General features: G+C 41.9%; 1 protein-coding gene across 13 annotated transcripts in view; it reads right to left on the bottom strand.

Moving 5' to 3' along the window:
- Window positions 1–22509, bottom strand: part of CLEC16A (C-type lectin domain containing 16A) — a 191122-nt gene that overhangs the window by 51946 nt on the left and 116667 nt on the right. For all 13 annotated transcript variants that reach the window (XM_054042083.1, XM_054042084.1, XM_054042087.1 and 10 more), the window contains 3 exons: window positions 10791–10942; window positions 8332–8536; window positions 6831–6998 (listed from right to left, as the gene is read on the bottom strand). In XM_054042083.1, coding sequence (XP_053898058.1) covers window positions 6831–6998; window positions 8332–8536; window positions 10791–10942 — 525 coding nt within the window. The remainder of the gene's footprint in view (window positions 1–6830; window positions 6999–8331; window positions 8537–10790; window positions 10943–22509) is intronic.

Below are 22509 nucleotides of genomic sequence, written 5' to 3'. Positions count from 1 at the left end.
ATTTGGATCACTAGCAGAACCGCATGTCATCATGAGGCACACCAAATTACAAGCCAAGCCAAGTAACCGTAGATTTTAGAGCACTTAGAAGAGTTGAGCTTTAAACAGAAAGCTGGTCTTAAAGTACAGCAGATCTGTCACTTTGCTGCAGTGCTCAGTAGATAATTAGTAAAGTGGGTGGTGATCAGCATGAAGGTCTGGAGTATCCCAGGAGTCCCATAGTCCAGATCAAACAGATCAGGAGTACTGCGTGCTCAAAACCCCCACTGACTTCAGTGGGAGGTACAGATGGTCAGCACCTCAGACAAATCAAGTCACTAATCAATGATTTAGGTAAACAGATCCCTTTGCCCAGTGCAGAGGAAAAGACTACAAAACTATCCTTGTCCACAAGTTACCTGCCATCCCTAACAAAAATATTACTGAATCAAAGTAGTGTTATGAACAAGGCTTCATTTATCCCAGCTGTGCTATGGTTTTACCTTCTCCAACCCGCCCCTCTAAAGGGGGACAGATGTCATCACCTTCCCTTAATTTTAAAAAGTTTTATTAGAGACTTAGTACCTAAATCCTTGATGCCACTCCCCATCCTCTGCAATCTTTCATTAATGGCAGGATTTCAGACTGTCACATACAGTATCTAATCAGATTAGAGTTTAGACACTGACATTCAATCTGCAGTCTCCTATTCTCATACTTTATGCATATTTCAGAGCTGAATAGCTGATTTAGTAGGATTCTTATTAATGGCAGGTATGTCTGTGGGAGCTGTGGCTTATCCCAATTTGAATTCCTTTACGTTGTAATTTTTAATTCTAAAGTGAAAGATCTCACCCAACTCCAAAGACCCAATAGGTGCTTTGGTTATCCTGGAACCCGGGAATCCTTCAAATTAAAACATGTGTCTTTTTCTGATTTACAAGTTACAATAGAACGTTACAGAGTTCACAGATGCCAGACACTAAGTAGGAATAAAGCTACCTTGATCATCTAGCCCAGCCCCTGCCAGTGCTAGAATCACAATAGTCCCTGCTGGCATTGGAATCCATGAATCTACTGAATGTTTTCAGTGTCTGTGCAGTCCAGTTTCAATGACTGAAGTGATGAGATTTCCACCACATACACAGATTACAACAGCTAATAAACTGTAAAATGATATTCCAGTTATTTGGCCTAAATTATCCTTTTCTTAATTTCATCCTATTTGTTCTAGATCATGTCCCTTTGTACACCTGTAGAGAGGTTAGCCGGGGCTTGTCTCTCTCTCCGGGGCAGCGAGGAACCACACCACCTCACTAAATTCAGGAAGATGTCTTGTGGGGAATTAGTTCAGCCGCGGGAGTCTTCCTCTGCGGCCTTTGTGAGAGAAGAAAAACACAGTAAGCCCAGGCCCTAGGTCAGGGCGGGGCGATGGTGAGTCAGGCACCCAGGCAGGGGCTGAGCAACAACAGTATATAATAATAAGCCCAGGCCCTTGGCTCTGAAGGGCCTTGGAATGGGGGAGACTGCCACCCACGAGTTGGGTGGCAGGGTGGACGCAGGCCCTCCCACTCCACTGCGTCCCAGCCCGGGGCCCTAGCAGCGGCAGAAGACCTGCTGCTGAGTCAGTGGGGATCCTGGCTGCAACACACTGACATGGGCTCTGGCAGTGCTGCAGCCAGACTAGGGTCAGCTGCTCCCAGGCTACTTCCAGACTCCCCCTCTTGAGGTACCTGGATCAGGGTGGTGTCCTCAAGGGGATTCAGCACCACGGGTTCCTCAGGCTAGCTGGCGAGGGGCAGACTCAGCAACTCTTCCTAGTAGCTGGCGAGGGGCAGGTCGGACCAGTCCTTGGGTTTACCGCAGGCCGCTGGGGTTTCCCAATTACGAGCTAGGATGGAGGCGTCTGGCCTCTCTGGCAGCTGCTCCCTCAGTGAGCTCTGGGGTCAGGCCTTTATACTTCCAGTCCCACGCCTGACCCTTTGGGGGGTGGGCTCAGAGCTCCCTGGCTCCGCCCACTCTGGTGTTCGGAGGGACTCGTCTCTCTTCGGGGCACCACACCGCCTCATTACAATACCATAGACAATTGCCCTACCCTCTCCTATGTTGCATTTACACACTTCATTTATTTAATGCAAATCTAATAAGACTGGAAACATTTTCTTCACAAATTTCAAAAGGTCTCATTCACGTAGAGCTGAAATAATAATTTTTTGTTCAGATTACCTTGCTTTGCTTTCCAGCAGCTCCTCGACTAACGTATAGAACTCTTAGCTAAAATCTTCATAAAAGAATCTTAACCTGGAGTGGTACAGGAAATTTTTTTTCAGATTTTGAAATGAGAAAGGGCCATGACCAGCAATGCACAGCTAATATTCTTCAGAGGCTTTCCACAAGCTCTTCCCATTAGTCTGTGCTAAGCCCCATATACAAGGGGTATATACAACGCTGAAGAGGATGAGAGGACAGAGAAATCTATTGTTTTCTTATTTAAAGAAAAGTCCTTCTAAACCATACGCAAGTAGGGAAGTGGCACCACTTGGTAAAACAGATTAAAGAGCATTATGTTGGAAATATTCAAGATTCCTTCCTGTAAGATATATTGAATATATAGTTCAGTGTTCAACTGGTGTAATCTGAAATTAGGAGACTGGTAGGCAAATGAAGTGATATTTCCGTTGGGAAATATTCCACAAGGAAATGTTTATAAAGTAAATTCCCCTTTTGAGGAAGTCGGGTCCTCTCCACAAAAGAATGTGCTCTTCAAAAGTACTATTATGAGCTCCAAGGATACAGCATTTCTAGCAGGAATGATATAGCAGTATCCAGGAAGGTGATGAACATGACAGCCATTGAAAGGATCTCAAAGTTCTCTACAGTTTGGTGAAGAAATTTTAACATACTCCCAGAAACCCCTCCTAGCACATTAGTGGCCACAACCTGTGACAACTGAGTAACACTTTCCCAGAATTATTTTGTTCTTGTTCCTCTCTGATAAAACATGCTCCATTCATCAAGTGAATCATGTGTGTTGGGAAAAACCTTTCAATATATATTTGAGTAATACACATGTCAAACACAATAATAAGAGTTGTCATCATTATAGTACATTGCATCCATGTCACATTTCAGTACTCCTTCGTGTACCTTTTCTTTCAAACTACCATTGCCACACACACTGTTTAAGCAACTTTAACGTTGCTCCATAAAACAGTAAGAGCAAGTTGGAACAGAAGACTTATTCAGATAAGGTAATTATATAATGTACATAATCTGTGTACACACAATGTGACACACATAGTCTCAACTGCTCTTTTTAAAGTTGCCTCCTAATTGTGCTTGAAAATTCAAGTTTTCATCTAAAATTTAGGTCTTCACAATTGCAGGGGCTAAAGAACCCCTTCAAAAGGTGAACAATGTAACTCATGCAGTGAAATCTGCAGACTGCTTTAAATAGTAGCTCTGAGAAGGGTGCGCACACACACACACACACCCCCCTCTACCCCGATATAACGCTGTCCTCAGGAGCCAAAAAATCTTACCACGTTATAGGTGAAACCGCGTTATATCGAACTCTATCGGAGTGCGCAGTCCCACCCCTCCCCCCGGAGCGTGCTTTACCGCATTATATCCGAATTCATGTTATATCAGGGTAGAGGTGTATATATTTATATAGCCTAATCATAATCATTCAAATGCCATTAGCCATTTTCCCACTGATCATCTTAACAAAAATAATATCAAGCAATACAGATTCTGCAATGAGAACCTTGTTGACAATTTTGCTTATATGTGAGGCAAAGGAGATGTTAACTCCTTTACAATAGCTATGTTAGCTGTGTAGCACTAATGGTAGAGAACATGGAATGGGTGGCATACAATAGGCAGACATAATAAACTGAATTTTCCTGTACACTGGTGCCTTTAGTTATTTTGGAAAAATATTTCTGGAATAGCTGAAGTATGTTAATTTAGACTATTTAACTGTTGTTAAAAATCTATGCTGCAACACCACACCATATTGCTTCATATTTTCTGCAGATTACTTAACTCTCAGTGTTACGCATAACAACACTTGGCTCTTCTAAGGAACTGTTTACTATTCTAGGAATATTTATAAGAATGTGTGCCTATTTTACTCTGTGAATCCATGTCTGAAAGAAGAGGCAAGTCTTGTGTTCTCTAAAAATATAAAGAGAACTTTGCTGCCTCAACCAGCATACATGTACTGAATATCAGTTTCTAATAGCACTGAAACATACAACAGTAGAAAATGACTAGTACAGGGACAATATAACTCAACTGCTTTATTTCTAAACTTCCATTTCAGTCAGTCACTAAAGATGAGCGCTCACAGTTTCTACTGAAGTCAATGGGAGCTATGGGTGCTCATTTCCTCCCCGAAAAAGTCAGATTAAACCATTAGCCTTATAACCCTAAGAGAAGCGTGCAATTCCAATAACTTTAACTTGGCCATAATACACTTATTGTAGCATTTTTAATACTTTGTTATATCCACTGCTTTTTGAAAAGACGATCCCCGTTGTATCATTGACTATTGTAATGAACACCCATAAAACATTTAGAATGTACACCATGGCCAAGTGAACTGCATGGAAGCAACTTTAATATTTTAAATTTCCTGTCTTGAGTGTTTGATTTTGCACACTTGACACCATGTTAAATGTTAATGCTTTTTTCCATTTTTGCACATACACACAATAAAACAGTGTCCAGTCACTACCAATTATAACTATTTATTAGGAATGCCTGACAATACTGTCAGCCACTTGCATTGATTATCTTGCCCTCATTGCAGAAGTACTGTTACTTGGGGAGATAATTTATAACAACGATCTTACTCAGTGAACCTACTCAGAGGAGATTACTCTCTTTCAGAATCTTGGCATCTTTTCTGACCACACCTTTCGCATGGAGGTCTTGACTCAGATGTGGTAGGCGAACAGTAACCTAGCAGCATAATCTGCATTGGTCACACCCTTACTGTCCTCTCACCAGCATATTAACAAGGGTTGATTGTTTCAATTCTCTGTTAGTTGCATCAATATCATCCAAAAGCTAGCAGGTTCTAGCTGGTGTTGCGCTACAAATGGCAAAAGTGGCTTTAATTTATTGCACGGCCAAATACTGCACACTTGTTTGGGGAAGAAGGTCACACATGGACCTCACTGATATCCAGCTAAATACAGCTATGAATCTGAAGTCCACTCTACTGCCTTGGCTTCCAGTCCTCACAAACATCCTTCCTCCAACCATCTGTCAAAAGATGGCTATCTTGCACGGGTACAAGAAAGCTCTCGCTCATCCACCTCACACTCATTCACCTCACGCTAGCTTTAAGTCCCACCAACCATTCTGGGCAGCTGAAGAAGCTCTTCTGTTATCCAACGCCTTCCCAGAAGACACCTGCAATAGGCAGGCTCTGAAGTAAACATAATAGTTGAGAAAAGCTATTTATAACCTCTGTATCACAAGGAGCTCTTGAGAGTGAACAAGATATGTGATTTTTGAAAGACATGTGACATTAAGTGACCCATACTCCAACAGCAGTAATACCTGACAGGGTGTGTACTAGAAGACTTAGTATACTACTTTGGTACTTGAAGACGGTACCTTTGGCATCTTGTTCACAACACAACTGAGGCATGCACCAAGAAGCTACTTATTCACCTCCTGTTATGACAGATTGCTTAACTAAACAACTTGTCCTAGAGACTCATCCTGGAGTGTATCTGTGCTCAGAAGCTTTCGATCTCTACATTTGAGTTTAGCCCAATTTTTTCTATCTACTGTTCCCAGTGACACAGTGAGCTTTGAATCATTTGGAACTGGAGGCCAAATACTTGTCACCAAGCAATTTTAACTTATTTTAAAGTTGTACCAATAGCCATTTGACAGACATTTCTACTGCATTATAAAAAAAAGCAACTAATTTAGGACCATATGATACTATTATAAACTATATAAAAAGCGTTCGTATAAGTACCAGATAGCACTAATTATTCACAAAAAGAACAGGAGTACTTCTGTTCTTTTTTGCAGATACAGACTAACACGGCTGCTACTTTGTAACTAATTATTCAGGTATCCAGTACATACCCATCTGCACAAGCACCTTCACATCACAAGTTGGAGGTGGAGAGACTTATCAGGTTAGCTTGTGCTTCTCTGTCACTTTCAAGAGCATTTTCTACAATATATTTACTAATATTTGGGCTAATCAGCCTCAAACTTGTAAACCAACTTTTAGAAACTGAGCTTTGAAAGGCTTTGCATTTTTAGAAACTGAGCTTTGAAAGGCTTGGATCTTACCTATCTTAAGCTTACACCACAGAACATTAGCATTAAAATGTGCAGTCATCTTTTCCTTAGAATCAGTGTTTTTGGGTAACCACACCTTGCTGAACTAGTCATTTTGTACCACTGATGAAACTACCACAACTTGATTAGTAACATTTTGAGTGTTTCTAAGAAGTTTCAAGGTTGTAATTCTAAGAAATTTTTGAACAGACCTATTTATAATCTGAAAACAAGACAGATGGCAAAATACCAACCATTAGATATATCTTATTTAAGGAGACACACTGACCTAGGTTCAGAGAAACAACTTACTTGTATTTAACATCTGAAAATAGAATGGTTTCACTTCTTGATAGGTTACGTATAATAGAACAAGATAGTTTAAAAAGAATAATATTGAAAGAAAAAAACATTTCTGGTGAGGGTTGAGGTTTTGCTCAAAAAGTTCAAGAGGCAAAGGCTGTGCCACATGTTTCACATATTTGACTGACGTGGAGCAGCAGCTTGCTTCATCAGAAGTTCTGTCTTACCTGGGACTTTGTCCACAGATGCGAAAACCGATCGCTGTACAGTAGGGTCACAGCTGCCACGCCGTGACTGGTCGTAAAATCTAAATGGCAGGTGCTGTGATGCAGATGCAGAGCTGTGTCCAAAACCCATCACTTCAGTTGAAGGCTGGACAGGAAGATCCAGGAGAGCTACATTTAAACAAATTGATTTTTTGTTAATAAAAATCTATAAAAGGCGATCTAATGGGATAATTACAAAATGGCCAACTTGCCCAGAACCTTGGGACAAACCTAGTTTAGATCAATCTACATAACTTGCTCATACTTGCATCTTCTGAATAAAAATAGCTTGCTGCTTGTTTTGCCCTGTAATTATAGGGAGGAAAAGGCAACAAGTGACTGCAAACTGCACTCCCTTTCATGTATATACAGGGAAACCACCATATTTATTAAGGGAGGAAACAGGCCTTTTGCAGTACGTCTCCATTACATAAACGTGATGGAGCAAGCCATTTCAAAACTTTGTATCTTAGTAAGAAATATCCATCAACAAGGTCATTCATTAGTTAAGTTTGTACACGGCAGGAGGCTAAGCCATTTGGAGACAGGTAATCTGCTTTAGGTAAGCAAGTATCTGCAGTTTGCATGACTACCCACACTATTTTAGGTCTACTTCTATGTAAGATCTTAACTTACTCTCAATTTAGATACCAGAAATCAAGAAGACCAAAGAATTAGACTGCACAATTATAATTCACAGGACCAAAGCATATTTCACATAGCATTAAAACATTAGAAACTCATTTTAAAACTCTAGACTGAATAATTCTCAGTTGAAGTTGAGTCACTAATTTTAATACTACTCCAGATTTTCTTTATACATTCTGTTTCATGTTAGCAGATATTCCAGACAGTGATTGATGCTCTCCAATAATCAAATAACTACGACGTTCAGTCTCCTTTCTCACTTGCCCATCCCTTTTCCCTGTATATTCCAACCTCTTCCATTCACTCACCCCTAATACATTCACTCAGCTGATTAGTTCCAATCCTCACCATGTGCTGCATTGATTTAGGCCTTAGCTATTATACATTCAATCCCTACCTGATGGATAACCATCTACATAGGTAACCCTCCTTCCTACATCTCTTAATGCATAAAAGTTCAGAAATTTTAACTGCTGACATTCTATTCTATGTAGCTTCTCATACTGCCCTTATCAGCATAGTATCTGAGTACCTGCCATTAGTGAATTGGGCAACACTAACATGTGGTTCATTCACTCTCCCTCTCCTCCTCCAGGCTGGGGCTGATGTTATCATATATGAATATGCATTTTGCTATAACGGGAAGATATTGTTAAGATCTATTGTTTAGAAACTGGACACTGGTTTCAAGATCCCTCTCCTGGGATGCAGTATTTCAGATGCCTTAGAGGACACACAAGAGCAGATCTTACACTCAATTGTCACGCGACATATTTCCCACTTCAAAGAGAAACATTTTAAGGCATCTGCTTACCCGCAATTCTCTGCATTTTCATACGTCGAGCTTGGATGCGGCCCTTTGCTAAACGCTGCTTCGCAATGATACAGCGAATGTGATCAGAAAAAATAAATGTGGCTTGGAGAATGGGGAAGGGCTTAGAATGCGGACTAGATGCAGGTTTGTGAATTATTATATTCAGAGCTCTGCTGTCATCTTCTACTCCAGTTACCTGCATATCCTATAAAGAAATGGAATACAATTAGCGGTGAAAGAAATTGAGTTGTTCATTGTGAATATTTTAAATTAGATATGAACAATACATCATTATAAGAAGTCAGAGAGATGAGGTACTGGTTTAAAAAAACCAAACACACACACACACACACACCCCATTAGTACAAATTTTTTGTGATGTAAACCCAACAGGGCTAAGTCAGGCAAAAATTCAGTTAAGTGGTTTGACTGTGAAAGAGTAGTTCTCTCTCTAAATTTTCTAGAAACCCGACTATTGAGCTTGGCATAACATAATAAACAGATACTACTGCTGAGCAACTCATTTATATAGGTTTACATTCTGATGCAGCTGGAATACCAAGCAATTTGAATTGGGTACTAAAGCAGTTGGACTAAATGAAGAATTATAAACTATACTGAAAGATGCAGAAATCCCATTTTTCTCGGGTAACAATTCAAAGGACTAGACTCCAGAATTATCTATACTTGCTTTCTTCATTGTAACATTCTAGGTCAGTGGTCTCCAACCTTATTATGCACAACATCAATTTTTGAATTTAAGTGCAACCCAGGATCTACCCCGCCCCTTCACCGAGGCCCCGTCCTGCTCACTCCATTCCCCCTCCCTCCCTCCATTGCTTGCTCTCTCCCACCCTCACTCACTTTCACAGGGCTGGGGCAGGGGGTTGGGGTTCAGGAAAGGGTGCGGGCTTTGGTTGGAGCCGAGGGGTTCGTAGTGTAGGAGGAGGCTCCCGGCTGAGCCTTGGGCAGAGGTGCAGGAGGGGGCTCCGGGCTGGGGCAGAGTGTTGGGGTGCAGGAGGGAGTACGGGTGCTAGCTCCAGGAGGGGGCTCATGACTGGAGCAGAGGTGTGGGAGGGGATTTAGGGTACAGGAGGAGATATGGGATGCTGGCTCTGGGAGAGGGCTCAGGGCTGGGGCAAGGGGTTGGGGTGCAGGAAAGGTTTGGGGTGCAGGAGGGGATTTGAGTGTGGCTTGGGAAGAGGGATTAGGGCTGAGGAAGGCAGTTTGGGGTGCAGGAGGCAGTTTGGGGTGCTGGCTCTGAGAGGGGGCTCAGGGGGTGGGGTGCAGGCTCTTGGCGGGCAGCACTTACCTTAGGCAGCTCCTGGTCAGTGGCGCAGCAGGGCTAAGGGCGGGCTCCGTGCCCGCCCCAGCCCCGCACCATTCCCAGAAGTGGCCATCACGCCCCTTCGGTCCCTGGGGGAGGGGTGCATGTGGCTCCGCGCACTGCCCCTCTCTGCAGGCATCGCCCCTGCAGCTCCTATTAGCTGCAGGTCCCCGTTCCCGGCCAATGGGAGCTGCGGATGCAGTGCTTGCAGGCAGGAGCAGCATGCGGAGAACCCTGCCCGCTGCCCATTCCCTTGGGGCTTCAGGGATGTGCTGGCCACTTCCGGGAGCAGCACATGGCCAGGACAGGCAGGGAGCCTGCGTTAGCCCTGCTGCGCTGCCGGACTTTTAGCGACCGGAAATCACGATCGACTGGCGGAGGCTCCGGGATCAACCAGTCGATCGCTATTTGCCAGTTGGTGACCACTGTTCTAGGCAATTTTGTAGAATAAAAGATTTCATAATATTCCACAACAAATCCTAATACACAGTAAATAAAATATCTTCCAGAGGGACACCCCCACCCAGTATATACCCAGATGTATTGTGTGCTTGTATGCATATGCAAACACACACACACACACACACACACACACACACACACACACTCAATTTTCAGGGCACATTTTAGTTTTTATTTTCTTCATTAAGTGTACTAAATATAGCAGATCCTGGAATTCATATTTAAGTATTTCAGAGTTTAAAAACACGGTTTAATTTGTGATGAGAAGCCACCTTTCCTTTTCTTCACGAGTATAAGAAGATCTGTTCCCTATTGCTCTGATTCAGAAGAGATTTAACTTTAAGCATGTTTTTAAGTGCTATTGACGTCAGTGCTCTGATGAATAGAGATACCTTCTTGAAGCAGGGCCTGTATGAAGAAGTTACTTCATTTGCTAGTGTCCTGCTAGTGAACTTTTAAAGAACTTCTTTGGAAAGCTGGAGACAGCATAAAGCAATTTAACAGAAGACAGAATTAGAAAGGATACGAAGTACACAGAAAATAGGGAGGTATGCTCTTGATCTAAAACATACACTGGTAAAACCAATACTAAATTTGATTATACTTTTTTTTTTTACATTAGTTGACTTTTCAGCTGGAAAACAAATCCCCAGGTTAACAGATATCTTACCTGCAAAAGGCCCGCAAATTTAACTACTCCCCAGCCCAGTCTGGCAACATCTGGCTCAACTAAACTCATCTGGTAAATATCCACAGCCAGAAATCTCTGAACTTGACCTCCGTCTTTTGTAATCACTGTACAAGCAATTAAATCGCTGTTATCTAAAGAGAAAAAAAATAGTTAAGATAGGCAGCTATCACAGTTAACTTCTGCAAAAGCTTATTTTGTTAGGAATTTCAATATTTTCCAAGGAATATGCTTTGCATTAGAAACCTAAGTTATCTTGGCACATTTCAGATAGTGGTTTCCTCTTCACATTCAGAGTCATTTTATCATGCTCATTCACAATTAATTCCTGATATATATTGGATGAGGACTTATTTGGTCAAGAATGCTTTGAATACAAACACAATGTGTTATTTAACTGGTTCAGGGTTTTAGTTTACCAGGCTTTTTTGTTACACTCAACATTATTTTAGGGCTGAACTTAAACAAGTTAGTGCTGATATCAACCTCTTCAGGATTGCTGAGATAGCTCTGAACTCAAAGCTATGAATTTATTTGTTTTTGCAATTGCTTGTTTGTTTATCCAAGTACCCCTTCCAGTTTTCCTCCCACTCCCACCAGTTCCCATGGTGAGAGACCAAACCACTGGCATCAGTTGTTGAATAGACTAGCCTGTAGAGCAGAGGTGGGCAAATTTTTTGGCCTGAGGGCCATGTCGGGGTATGGAAATGGTATGGTGGGCCATGAATGCTCAAGAAATTGGGGGGAGGAATGCGTCAGGGGGTGTGGGCTCTGGGGTGGGGCCAGAAATGAGGAGTTCAGGGTAAGGGAGGGGGCTCCGGGCTGGGGATTGAGGTGCGGGGGGGGGGATGGAGGGCTCTGGCTGGGGATGTGGGGTGGGGCTGGTGATGAGGGGTTTGGGATGCAGGAGGGTACTTCAGGCTTCGACTGAGGGGTTTGGAGGGTGGGAGGGGGATCAGGGCTGGGGCAGGCTGTTGGGGCACGGGGGGGAGGTGAGGAGTTTGGGATACAGAGCGGGCTCTGGGCTGGGATTGAAGGGTGCAGAGGGCAGGAGGGAGATCAGGGGTGGGGGAGAGAATTGGGGTATGGTGGGGTTCAGGGGGGGCTCCGGGAGGTGCTTACCTCAAGCAGCTCCCAGAAGCATGTCCCCCCTCTGGCTTCTATGTAGAGCCACGGCCAGGCGGCTCTGAGTGCACTACCGTTTGCAGGTGCCGCCCCTGCAGCTCCCATTGGCCAGGAACTGTGGCCAATGGGAGCTCTGGGGGTGGCACCTGTAGACTGGGCAGCACGCAGAGCTGCCTCGCTGTGCCTCTGCATACTACCTAGGAGTTGGAAGGGGGGGGGGGGGTCAGACCAGCTGCTTCCCGGGAGCTGCGTGGAGTGGGGCTAGCCCCCAACCCTGCTCCCTGGCTGGAGCTGAGGGCTGGATTAAAAGGTCTGACAAGCTGGATGTGGCCCACAGGCCATAGTTTGCCCACCCCTGCTGTAGAGACTAACTTTTCTCACTTTCTGGATGTGCCGTTTTCTTTTTCCATTCTGTAGTCTCTTGCTACTTTTCCCCCCAAACCTCATATTTTTTCAGATAATTCACAAATATGCTGAAATTGGTTTGATAAGGACAGGGTTTACAGTAACAAAAGAAAAGTGTCTTTCACCACAAAACACTGGTTTCTAATCTAGGTAGCTAATTTATTTCTATCAAAAGGGAGCCACATTGTCACTCACAACTCAGTGTCTACATTTTGGTTTTTTTGGCTCTTTGAAACTCTATGGCAGTATCTTGACACAGATTCTCGTAGACTCATAGACTTTAAGGTCAGAAGGGACCATCAATCTAATCTGATCTCCTGCACATTGCAGACCACAGAACCTCACCCACCCCTCCCATAATAGACCCCCTAACTTCCGGCTGAGTTGCTGAAGTCCTCAAATCATGATTTAAAGACCTGAAGTTACAGATCATCCACCATTTACACTAGTTTAAACCTATAAGTGACCCAGACGACAGAGGAAGGTGAAATCCTCCAGGGTCTCTACCAATTTGACCTGGGAGAAAATTCCTTCCTGATCCCAAATATAGCAATCACTGAGGCCAGATGTATTTACATTTTGGACTAATTACAATTTGTTTCATTTTATTAATAAAAGTAAAGTTCAAAACGTTGTTAATAATATATTAGTGGCCCCATTCTAACATCTCAAGAAGCATCCTGCATCTCTTTAGTGTGCCAGCAACACATGCAACATGATTGCAATAACAAAACAAAACAAAACAGGGGTGAGGGTACTAATAAGCACAGTTTCATTCCATGGGCTGTCCAGAGAATCAGAACTACTAGACAAATGACTAGGAGAAAGGTTGCAGAGTACAGATGATTACTATGTAACTGTAGATGTCTGGTGTGAATTAGCATATTGAGCATACTGTCTAAAATCAAAACACTGCAACATGGAATTCACAAATCTAGATAAATGTCAAGATTAATGATAACATTTTCGAAAGCTTCCATATGTCCCTTTTGAAAATGGGATCTAGTGACTTTAGGAGCTTTTGAAAAATTTACTCTAAAACAGTACTGAAATAATTGTTCAAAATGCATTTATAGCCATCCCCAAGGAATTCAAGAACAATTCCTGGTAAATGGGAGATAATATTACAGTAAGTTTAAGCAGTCCCCACTAGTTTCAGCAGCTGAACTCCAAGATAACAGAGTACACACAAGTCATTTCATTCTCCCTCTATCTCTGATTATTTCTGCATTTGAAGAGAAGTGAAATGGTCTCGTGGTTCTTTCCCACTAATATCTTGTCCCTCAATGTATGTTAGAGAACACCACCACATCACAACATGTACAGCATTTGGAAACTTGAACAATTAGAACAGCATGAGTGTTAGTCTTATTTTAAAAACTAAAAAAATCTATTTGATTTTCACTTCTGACATGCATTAAGCCAACTACATGAAGTGGCTGAAAAATTAAAATGAGACAGATAATGTACTTATGGATGTGATCGTGCTTAAGTTGAAGCAATAGAACATATAACTGAAAAGCTCTCTATGCTCAAGAAGTTCCAGTTACATGAGACATTAAGATAATTTCATAAAGTATACTCCCAGATGATTTTGGCACTTTTATTAGTGCTGTGAAACTGAGACACCATAGCTAAAGTCTAAAATTATTGATAACCTTAGTTTTAATCTAGTTACCTTGTATTTTTAGCTTCAAAGTAAAACAGAGGTATTACAGTGGTTTTATGCATACAACAGTGTCTTATTCTTTTTCTTATAACTATCCAAGGTACAAGATAATGGGTCAGATTTGACTAATGACTCAACCTTCTGGGCCAGTGCTCAACATTTCCAGATTGGGGACCCTTAATTTGAAGTAAAAAGTTCTCAAAAGCCCTTTACATATATTATAAAATAATAAAAAATGTGTCAGTTATAAGAAGCTAGGAATTGTAGAAAACTGATAAGTGAAACAAAAGGACAAGGATAATTCCATGGCCAGCAGAGTTAAGGATAGGAAGTATGTTATGAACAAACAGAATCCCAGCAATGGTATTAGTCCTTTACTAGATTGCAATGATAAAACTGTTACCCTGTGACCCCGGCTAGAGTGCGGCAAGCCCTGCGGCCCCGCTCTCCTGGCTAGAGCTCCGGACAGAGCGCGGCAAGCCCTATGGCCCCGGCTGGAGCTCCAGCGGAGCGCGGCAAGCCCCGCAGCCTCTCTCTCTTGGCTGGAGCTCCGGCTGGAGCACGGCAGCCCCGCAGCTCCGCGACCCTGGACGGACTGCCGGCCAAAGCGCGGCAAGCCCCGCAGCCCCGGCTGGAGCGCGGCAAGCCCCGCGGCCCCGGCTGGAGCGCCAGCCGGAGCGCGGCAAGCCCCACAGCCTCCCCACCCCCAGCCGGCAATCCGAAGTGCCGCCCCAGGAATTGGGCCCTGCACTTGCTAAAGCCGGCCCTGCCCCTGCCAAAAGACAAAGGCATTCAATAAATATTTCTGTTTTGTGCTTGGGAAAAAGGCTAGATAATGCATTCATATCATGATGAAATACTTTCCATTCCAGTAGTAACTCAAAGATCTGATACAGCAGCTATTAAAGTTAGACACACTCAAATCAGCAGGTCCAGCTAACCTGCATCCAAGATTTTAAAAGAGCTAGCCAAGGACCACTACTGCTGATTTTCAATAAGTTTTACAACACTGGGGAAGTTCAGTCCAGAGTTCAGAGAACTGGAAGCTAATGTTGTGCCAATATTTAGAGAGAAAACTGGATAACCTGGGCAGTTATAGACCAGTCAGTCTAACACTGATCCCAGGCAAAATAATGGAAAAGCTGATACTAGAATTGATTAAGAATTAAAAGTGGGTACTATAATTAATGCTATTCAACATGAGTTTATGGAAAATAGATCTCATCAAGCTAATCAGAATTTTTTTTAGATGAGATTAATAGATTGGGTGATAAAGCTAATAGTCTTGATGTTGCATACGTAGACTTTGGTATGACATTTGACTTTGTACAGCAAAACATTTTGACTAAGAAATTAGAATTATACAAAATTAACAAAGCACACATTAAATTGATTAAAATTCACTAACATTTAAGTCTCAAATTGTAATTGTAAATGAGGGGATCAAGCAGGTATGTTTCTTGGGGACCCTGCAAAAATTGGTTCTTGGTCTTGTGGTATATAACATTTTTATCAGTGACCTGGAAGAAGCCAATTGCAATGAAGTTGGCAGATGACACAAATTTTGGGGGAGTGGTAAACTAAGTACAACCAAACAATATTTATTTTTATATTGCCAAACATCTAGGAACAGAGTGCAGGGCATACTTATAGGACGGGGGACTCTATCCTGGAAAGAAGAGACCCTGAAAAGGACTTGGGTCAAAGGATAATCAGCTGAACATGAGCGCTCAGTAACCAGAAGGGCTAATGTGATCCTTGGATGCAGAAACAGGGGAATCTTGAGTAGAAGTAAGGAGGTTATGTTACCTCAACGTAGGATGTTTTTCTAAAATATATGCTCCAGTTCAGTCACAAGTTAATTCAAGGTAGTTCTATGACCGGTGTTATACAGGAGGTTAGTCTGCATGATAGCAATGATCCCTTCTGGCTTTATACTCTATGAATAATCTTTATTCTAATGGAATATGTGAGTCTCCCTGTTTATCCTCTGCCGTCATAGGCCCGGGGAGAACAGGACTGCCTACATTGCCTCAACATGCTCATAATGGTTGCAGCTCTGCATTAAGACAATGACTAATCAAATCTCATGGTTCAGGACTTCAGATGGTTATCTGCAAAGATCAGGAAGGACTCCTCCTCCCCATGAATGATTGGCCAGATATTTGGAAGGAAGGGGGATGTTTGCTTTTCTCTGAAACATCAGATATTGTCCACAGCTGGTGATCGGACACCAGACATGGTAGGCCAGGGCTCTGAGTTGGTTCAGAGAATCTTCTCATTGCTCATGTGCTTAGAGTCCAATTAATCACCAAATTTGGGGTGAGCAAGGAATTTTCCCTTAGGCCAGTTTGGTTGTGACCTTTGGAATTTTTTGCCTTCCTCTACCACCTGGGGTGTAGAGAACTTGCTAACATCTCACTCCTAGTCAATTCCCTGCCTTTTCAGGAACCTCGAACTTTGGTGGCACATCAGTCTCTGCTGCAGCGCATAACAGTTTAGGGTCCAGAGGATTGATATGATTTACTACACAGACACTGGGCTCAATACAGGGGTATATAGATCTGACTAAATGATATAATAGTCTCTTCTGGCCTTAAACTGAAATTTATTACATCTATGAATTTTTCCTATCGATAAGCCCATATAAATTTGTGTATGTTTTGAGAGGCTGGCAGAATACTTGACCTTGATGGGAAAAAGGGTGTATAGGACAGAGATTTTCATTGCTTTAGGTTTTAAAGAAATATTCCAGGCTTTATGATGCTGTTAACTGAGAAATATCAGTTGAGAACTACTCTAAACCACCTATTTCAAAGTAGCACAAGTAAATAGTGATCAAATTGATTATTGGGAGCTGGGGAGAAATGGGCCCTATGTCAAGAAAGTTGATTACTGAATACACACACCCACCCCTCACAAGAGCTACCATCATGACAAATGCTTGTTGGCAGTTTCAACTTTGGCAGGACAGCATAGAGAAGCATGTACTGCTGTTGACAATGCTGTACATGTTCTAAATAAAATCTTTCTTGAAAAAGGAGTGGAGTAGGCAGCCCTGGAGAATGAAGTACAATGACAGTAAGACACACACAAGCTAATAAATATGGTTTTGGAACCCATATCAAGATTCAGCAATAGGAAAACTGAACAGCATTTCTTTTTAATCTGGCCCTTAATATTTTATTACAGGTTTTGGATAAAACTCTGAAAAAGTATTGATTTTTTTAGAAAAATACTATCAAACTAAAATATGATTGTGTTCTCTTATCAGCCCCATCAGACATCCCCCAGCTAGGTTCGGTTATCTCCAAGGTTTCCTAGTCTCTGGTATGTTGCCTCTGAGAATTTATCAAGAGCGGTAGATTCTCAAATCACCAACAGCCTATTTCATGGTATCTACATAGAGAAAGGAAGTTAGCAATATTTTCACCGAGATGCAAATACACTGGTACATTGTTGGTCTTGTTTTGAAACTGAAATTGGTCATCTCAGGAAAGCATTTAGAATACTTTTGTACTCTTACTCTTTACCGCATGCTAAAAAGGATGCACTCTCCTGTTGAGGTTGAGCCAATAAGTGGTTTAAATAAAAATTAGATTTCTTGAACAATTTATAAAATATGCTACTAGACCACATCATGTTCTTTGATTTGAAAGGAACAGAATGTTTGTATGCTCCAAACTGCCACAGCCTGTCAGCCTTTTATAGTCAGATATTTCAATAACACAGTCTACACTGAACTGGTGTTTAAATTTTCACATGGCTGCAATACCGACAGGGCAACTTCATAAGAGTAGCAATAACTGAAGCTATCATGCCAATATCTTGTCTATAGTTGCTACTGTGACATCTAGAATTGATCAGAGTGAGGTTAGACAACACGGTGGTGGAGGCACCTGTGCTCTCTCTATGCTAAAAGTCCCTCTATTGATACCATTGGTGGACCTGCTCCAGCGGTAATGCAACACAGACATTAAGAAAAAAATCTCACCATAGACAAGCTATGACACATGAATCTCTCAGTGTTAACTGTCAAGGAGTTTACAAGAATATCCTGATTCTGGTACATACAATCTGGTTCGAAGACTATCACATGAAGTCTTAAATGAAAGCCAGGGTCACGTTGGTCATCAATGTCATTATGACATGTATGTACAGATACCATGTAAGGAGACGTGGATGTATGCTGAAATATTTTACTGAAGTTTGTATCGAGGCAGAGCTGACAAAATGATTTTCTGTCAGATGTTTATTCACCTAACTCTTGGTTAACATGTAAAATTAAACATTAGCAGCCAACAAAATAGAAGCCACATTTACATAGGAAGTCAGAGGGATGTGACATCAACAGGGAAGAAGCGGGACTTGGGAAAAACAAGTGAGGGATTTTTACTATCCCCGAGGACAGACAAACGGGGGATACAAGTAGAAAGCAAGGGGACTCCCTTTTATCCCATGCCCGGGAAGCAAATGGACAGCGTGTTTACATTCATGAAAATGTAATCTCTTTCAGGCTTGAAAGAAATGCTGCAAAGGGTATTGGGGAGAAACTCCTTTAGACAGAAAGTTAGCCTGTTATGTTATGATTTTCATTTATGTGCAACCCTGTTCCCATTATCCATTTGCATTATCTTTTGAATCTTTAGTCAAACTTGTTGTTTTCATGATAAAATACATCTCAGTGCTGTTGTGTTATACAGAGCACTCATCCTGAGTTGAATCATTCAACCTGGTGCATATGTTGTTCCCTTGGAGATAACAGACCTGGTATTTCTTGTGTATTCAGTGGATAAGGAGGAGGACACTAAAGAGGTGACATGCTTCCCTTAGGGAGCCCAGAACCACAAGCCACTGTGTTAACCCTCTTCCTCAACAAGAGAGCTTTGCTGGAGCTTAAACTATGTGATAGCTCCTGCCACACCAGTCTGTCCACCTCATCAGTAAACTCCTCAAGACTCTGCCAGTCTAAACCTTGCCTTGCAGGTAACATTCATTGAACCCCAGTTCCCAAGAGGTGTGTCTCTGCCGTGTCCAGTTCCTCTCACTGGACACACACAGAAATTAACCAAGTCTGCTGTCTCCAAACAGACAGAATACACACTAGCCTGTTGGCTCAATAGAGGATGCACACCTTATATAATGACAGCACTGAGATGGTTTATTGTAAAACTAAGAATAAGTTTATTAATGAAGAGCATACATGTAAGTGATATTAAGCAAAAGACAGACAAGCATGGTTACACATGAAACACAAATGACACTTTCTAATGTCTCAAACTAAACTTCAAACTACAATCTTAGCCTAAGCAGCTCTTTCACTTGCATCAAACTCTCAGCATCTCTAGCCCCTGAGGCAGGAGGATCCACTGTTTACGGAATCAGAGGGTGCTGTTCCCCCCCCTTTGTCCTTTAAGTGTATAATGAAGTGGTTCTCTCCCCACCTTTTTATAGTCTAGTAAACTTTTGAAATTTATTCCTTTGAAGTGCATACCGCAGACAGTTCTTCTCCCCCACTGGTGCGCAGATGCCATGCTGTCCCCTCCTCATCCTCTGCCCAATCTGCTTTTTTGATTGGCTTAATCACTTTGTTTACCTTAGATATAAATGTATTTTCATTGTCTTTTGTTTGTAATCAAGCCAGGCAATCAGGTAATATCCACATTCATTTGCCTAGGGCAAGCTTGTTTATCAACTGCCTCCAAAACACATTCTATGAACTTATTTCCAGCACACATACATAACTCTTTATAAACAACCAGTATACCCATCACACAATGATATTCATGACCAGCGTGTCACCAGTTTTTACACAATATCTTACAAGACACCGGGTAAATATTATGCCAACAGTGTGTTGGATGTGCCTTTTGCCAGTTGGCATAAACGGGCTCTTGGAGTCGAGGGGACTCGGGGATTGGAGTACACCTGCAAGACAAGGTAAGAACTAGCATAGCCCAGAGGAGATAGTTAGAGTGGCTAACATGCTGGTGGTGTCCAGAATCTGACAGTCAGTTAAGCACAGGTAATTCTTCTTCTTGCTGCAGACATGGGTGTAACCAGGTGACTCTCAGGCCTGGGGACTCAGAGAACTTTCACACAAGCCTTAAGTGCCTTCAGCCGAGGAGGTTCAAGCAATGCTTCAAGACAGTGTTCTAGAACTTGTTTGGTTACAACTAAGCCTACAGTGCCCTCTACTCCCTTCCCATTCTCCTTTAGTGGCACCAGAAGTCCAGTTAATGGCCATGTGGACTTCTGTTTCCTCAGTTTGTCCATTTAAATCAGTAAAGAATGCAGGATTAGGTCCAGGACCCACAGCTAAAGTATAAATTCAGATCCTACAAACACAGTCATTTGTTGATGCCATTGGAGTTTTATTATAGGCATTGAACAGTCTAGTTACAAAACCTTGACATGTTAAGACTGAGATCCAGCAAGTTAGCACCACAGTAAGGGTACTGAAAGAAAAACTTTACTTTTTGTTTCCCAAAGATCAGTGCATAAGGTTTTATTTTACATCTGATAGGAACACAGGTCACATTACAACTATAAAAGTTACTCAGGGAGCAGAAAGGAAAAATTACTCATTTATTAGGGAACTACGTCACAGGAAACTTTTATGTACCCCAGTTACACTTTTTTCTAATTTACAGTACCTAGAGGTTAATGCCACATCATGTATTTGATGACTAAAAATAATCAAAGGAGAAAAATGTGGTTTAACAGTTCCAGTGAACTAACTTGAGAATATTTTCATCTATGCTACAAACCAATCATAGAACGATCTGCCTGTATGTCAGAAACTCAAATGCATTTAGTTGAAAGAATTTCTAGGTTGAGTGACGAATTCCAGATCAAGTACACTATTTACAATAATCATCAGCTCCAATGATACACCAGTTCTAGAACTAACGGAATTTGTCACATCCCGAGTGTTGTTTAGTCGTCTGGGTGAAGTGAGCTGGCAGTTGCAGGTTAGCTATTTGCAGACAATTTTTACCCAAGTTTTCTGGTCAAATTCCAACTTAGGTAATTATATTCTACCAAATTATATTTCCTTTCCAACAACTTACATTTCCCTTCCAGTTCCAACTGGATAGCTTCCTATCATAAACTGTTAGGGAGTGGTACTATGTGCCATTTAACATTTGCCAAATTTGACCCCTTTTCACAGGTGAATGGAAATGATCCCTGTTTATCCTGCAGTTCGTATGTCAGATATTTTTAAAATAAGACGATAGATACTATGTAAATCTAATAATAAAATACCCCACCAGAACTGCCAGCCTCCACACTGAGGCCAAGAATCAAGTGAACATTAGAAAAAGGTACTCCTGAGGATGGGTTATGTTTGCATGGTAAAGCTTGCATAGCCACTAACCATGCTGTACATTCTCTGTGAAGAAAGATACTCAAAATGTGGTGGTGATCTAACACAGCAATTCTCAAACTGCTGTATGTGAACCGCTATTGGTACATAGACCATTTTATAGTGCCAGAAAGAATTCATTACAATGACTCTGATTAGAATTACAAAAGGTGGTACCACACCAAGTACTTTGAGTTTATATATATGAGAGCCACTCATCTAATGCATTTACCAAACATTACATTAATTGTTGGACTGGGGATTTGGTAGGTACAACTTGATACCTGTCTCCTCCTCTTTTTTTAATAGGATGTGAATAGATCTATTACCTTTTTACGACGCATATTATAACTATATCTCAGTCATGTGGATAGGCAAGCACTTTATATTTGTATGCCAGACAAGCATAGTAACCTGAACATAATTTTACATTTAAAAAAAAAAAAAAAACCCACACTAGCCAAAACTTGCAATAGCAAGATAAATCCAAGCTAAACAAGAAATGGATGTTATACAGAGAAATAAAACAAGAAACAGCAAGTAATGGCTCACGTGGACAAGAGACTCGGGATTTGATGCAGATGCTTATGCCCTTTAACACCCACCAGCCCCTAAGGCTACGTCTACACTGGGAGCTAGATATGGGATTCCCCTGATTATATACACAAATGGGATTTGTCATTATGAAAGTAATGAGTACATACTATCAACTGACTGCACATTTTTCCCTCAAAGTGTTTCCTGAGGTTATATCTGCATTGTGAGGTAGGGATGTGATTCCTCTATTCAGGTACACATACTCGCGCTAGTTCTCCTCAAGAATGCCAGTATAAATAGCTGGGTAGCCACGGTAGCACAGGCAGTGAAGGCACAACTGAGCTGTGCAGAGTACAAACCCACCTGAAACTGGTGGTACAATCACTTGGCTATTATGTACTCATTAGTGCCATAATGGCAAATCCTAAAGGGACATAGCCTTCTTGAAGGCTGAGCACCACCCTGGATTTCTCTCTAGCTAGATCCTTAAGATGTTTTGGTTGAATGTTAGGTCTATACCCATCAGTGGCAATCTTATCGCGACGCTGAAGCTTTTGGTGACCAAGTGATCGCTGACCATGCAGTGGCATTCCTTG

The sequence above is a fragment of the Malaclemys terrapin genome, chromosome 10, assembly GCF_027887155.1.
Source record: "Malaclemys terrapin pileata isolate rMalTer1 chromosome 10, rMalTer1.hap1, whole genome shotgun sequence".
NCBI lineage: Eukaryota > Metazoa > Chordata > Testudines > Emydidae > Malaclemys > Malaclemys terrapin.
The sequence above is the reverse complement of the archived record's forward strand: the minus strand, read 5'-3'. Positions and strand labels throughout refer to the sequence as shown.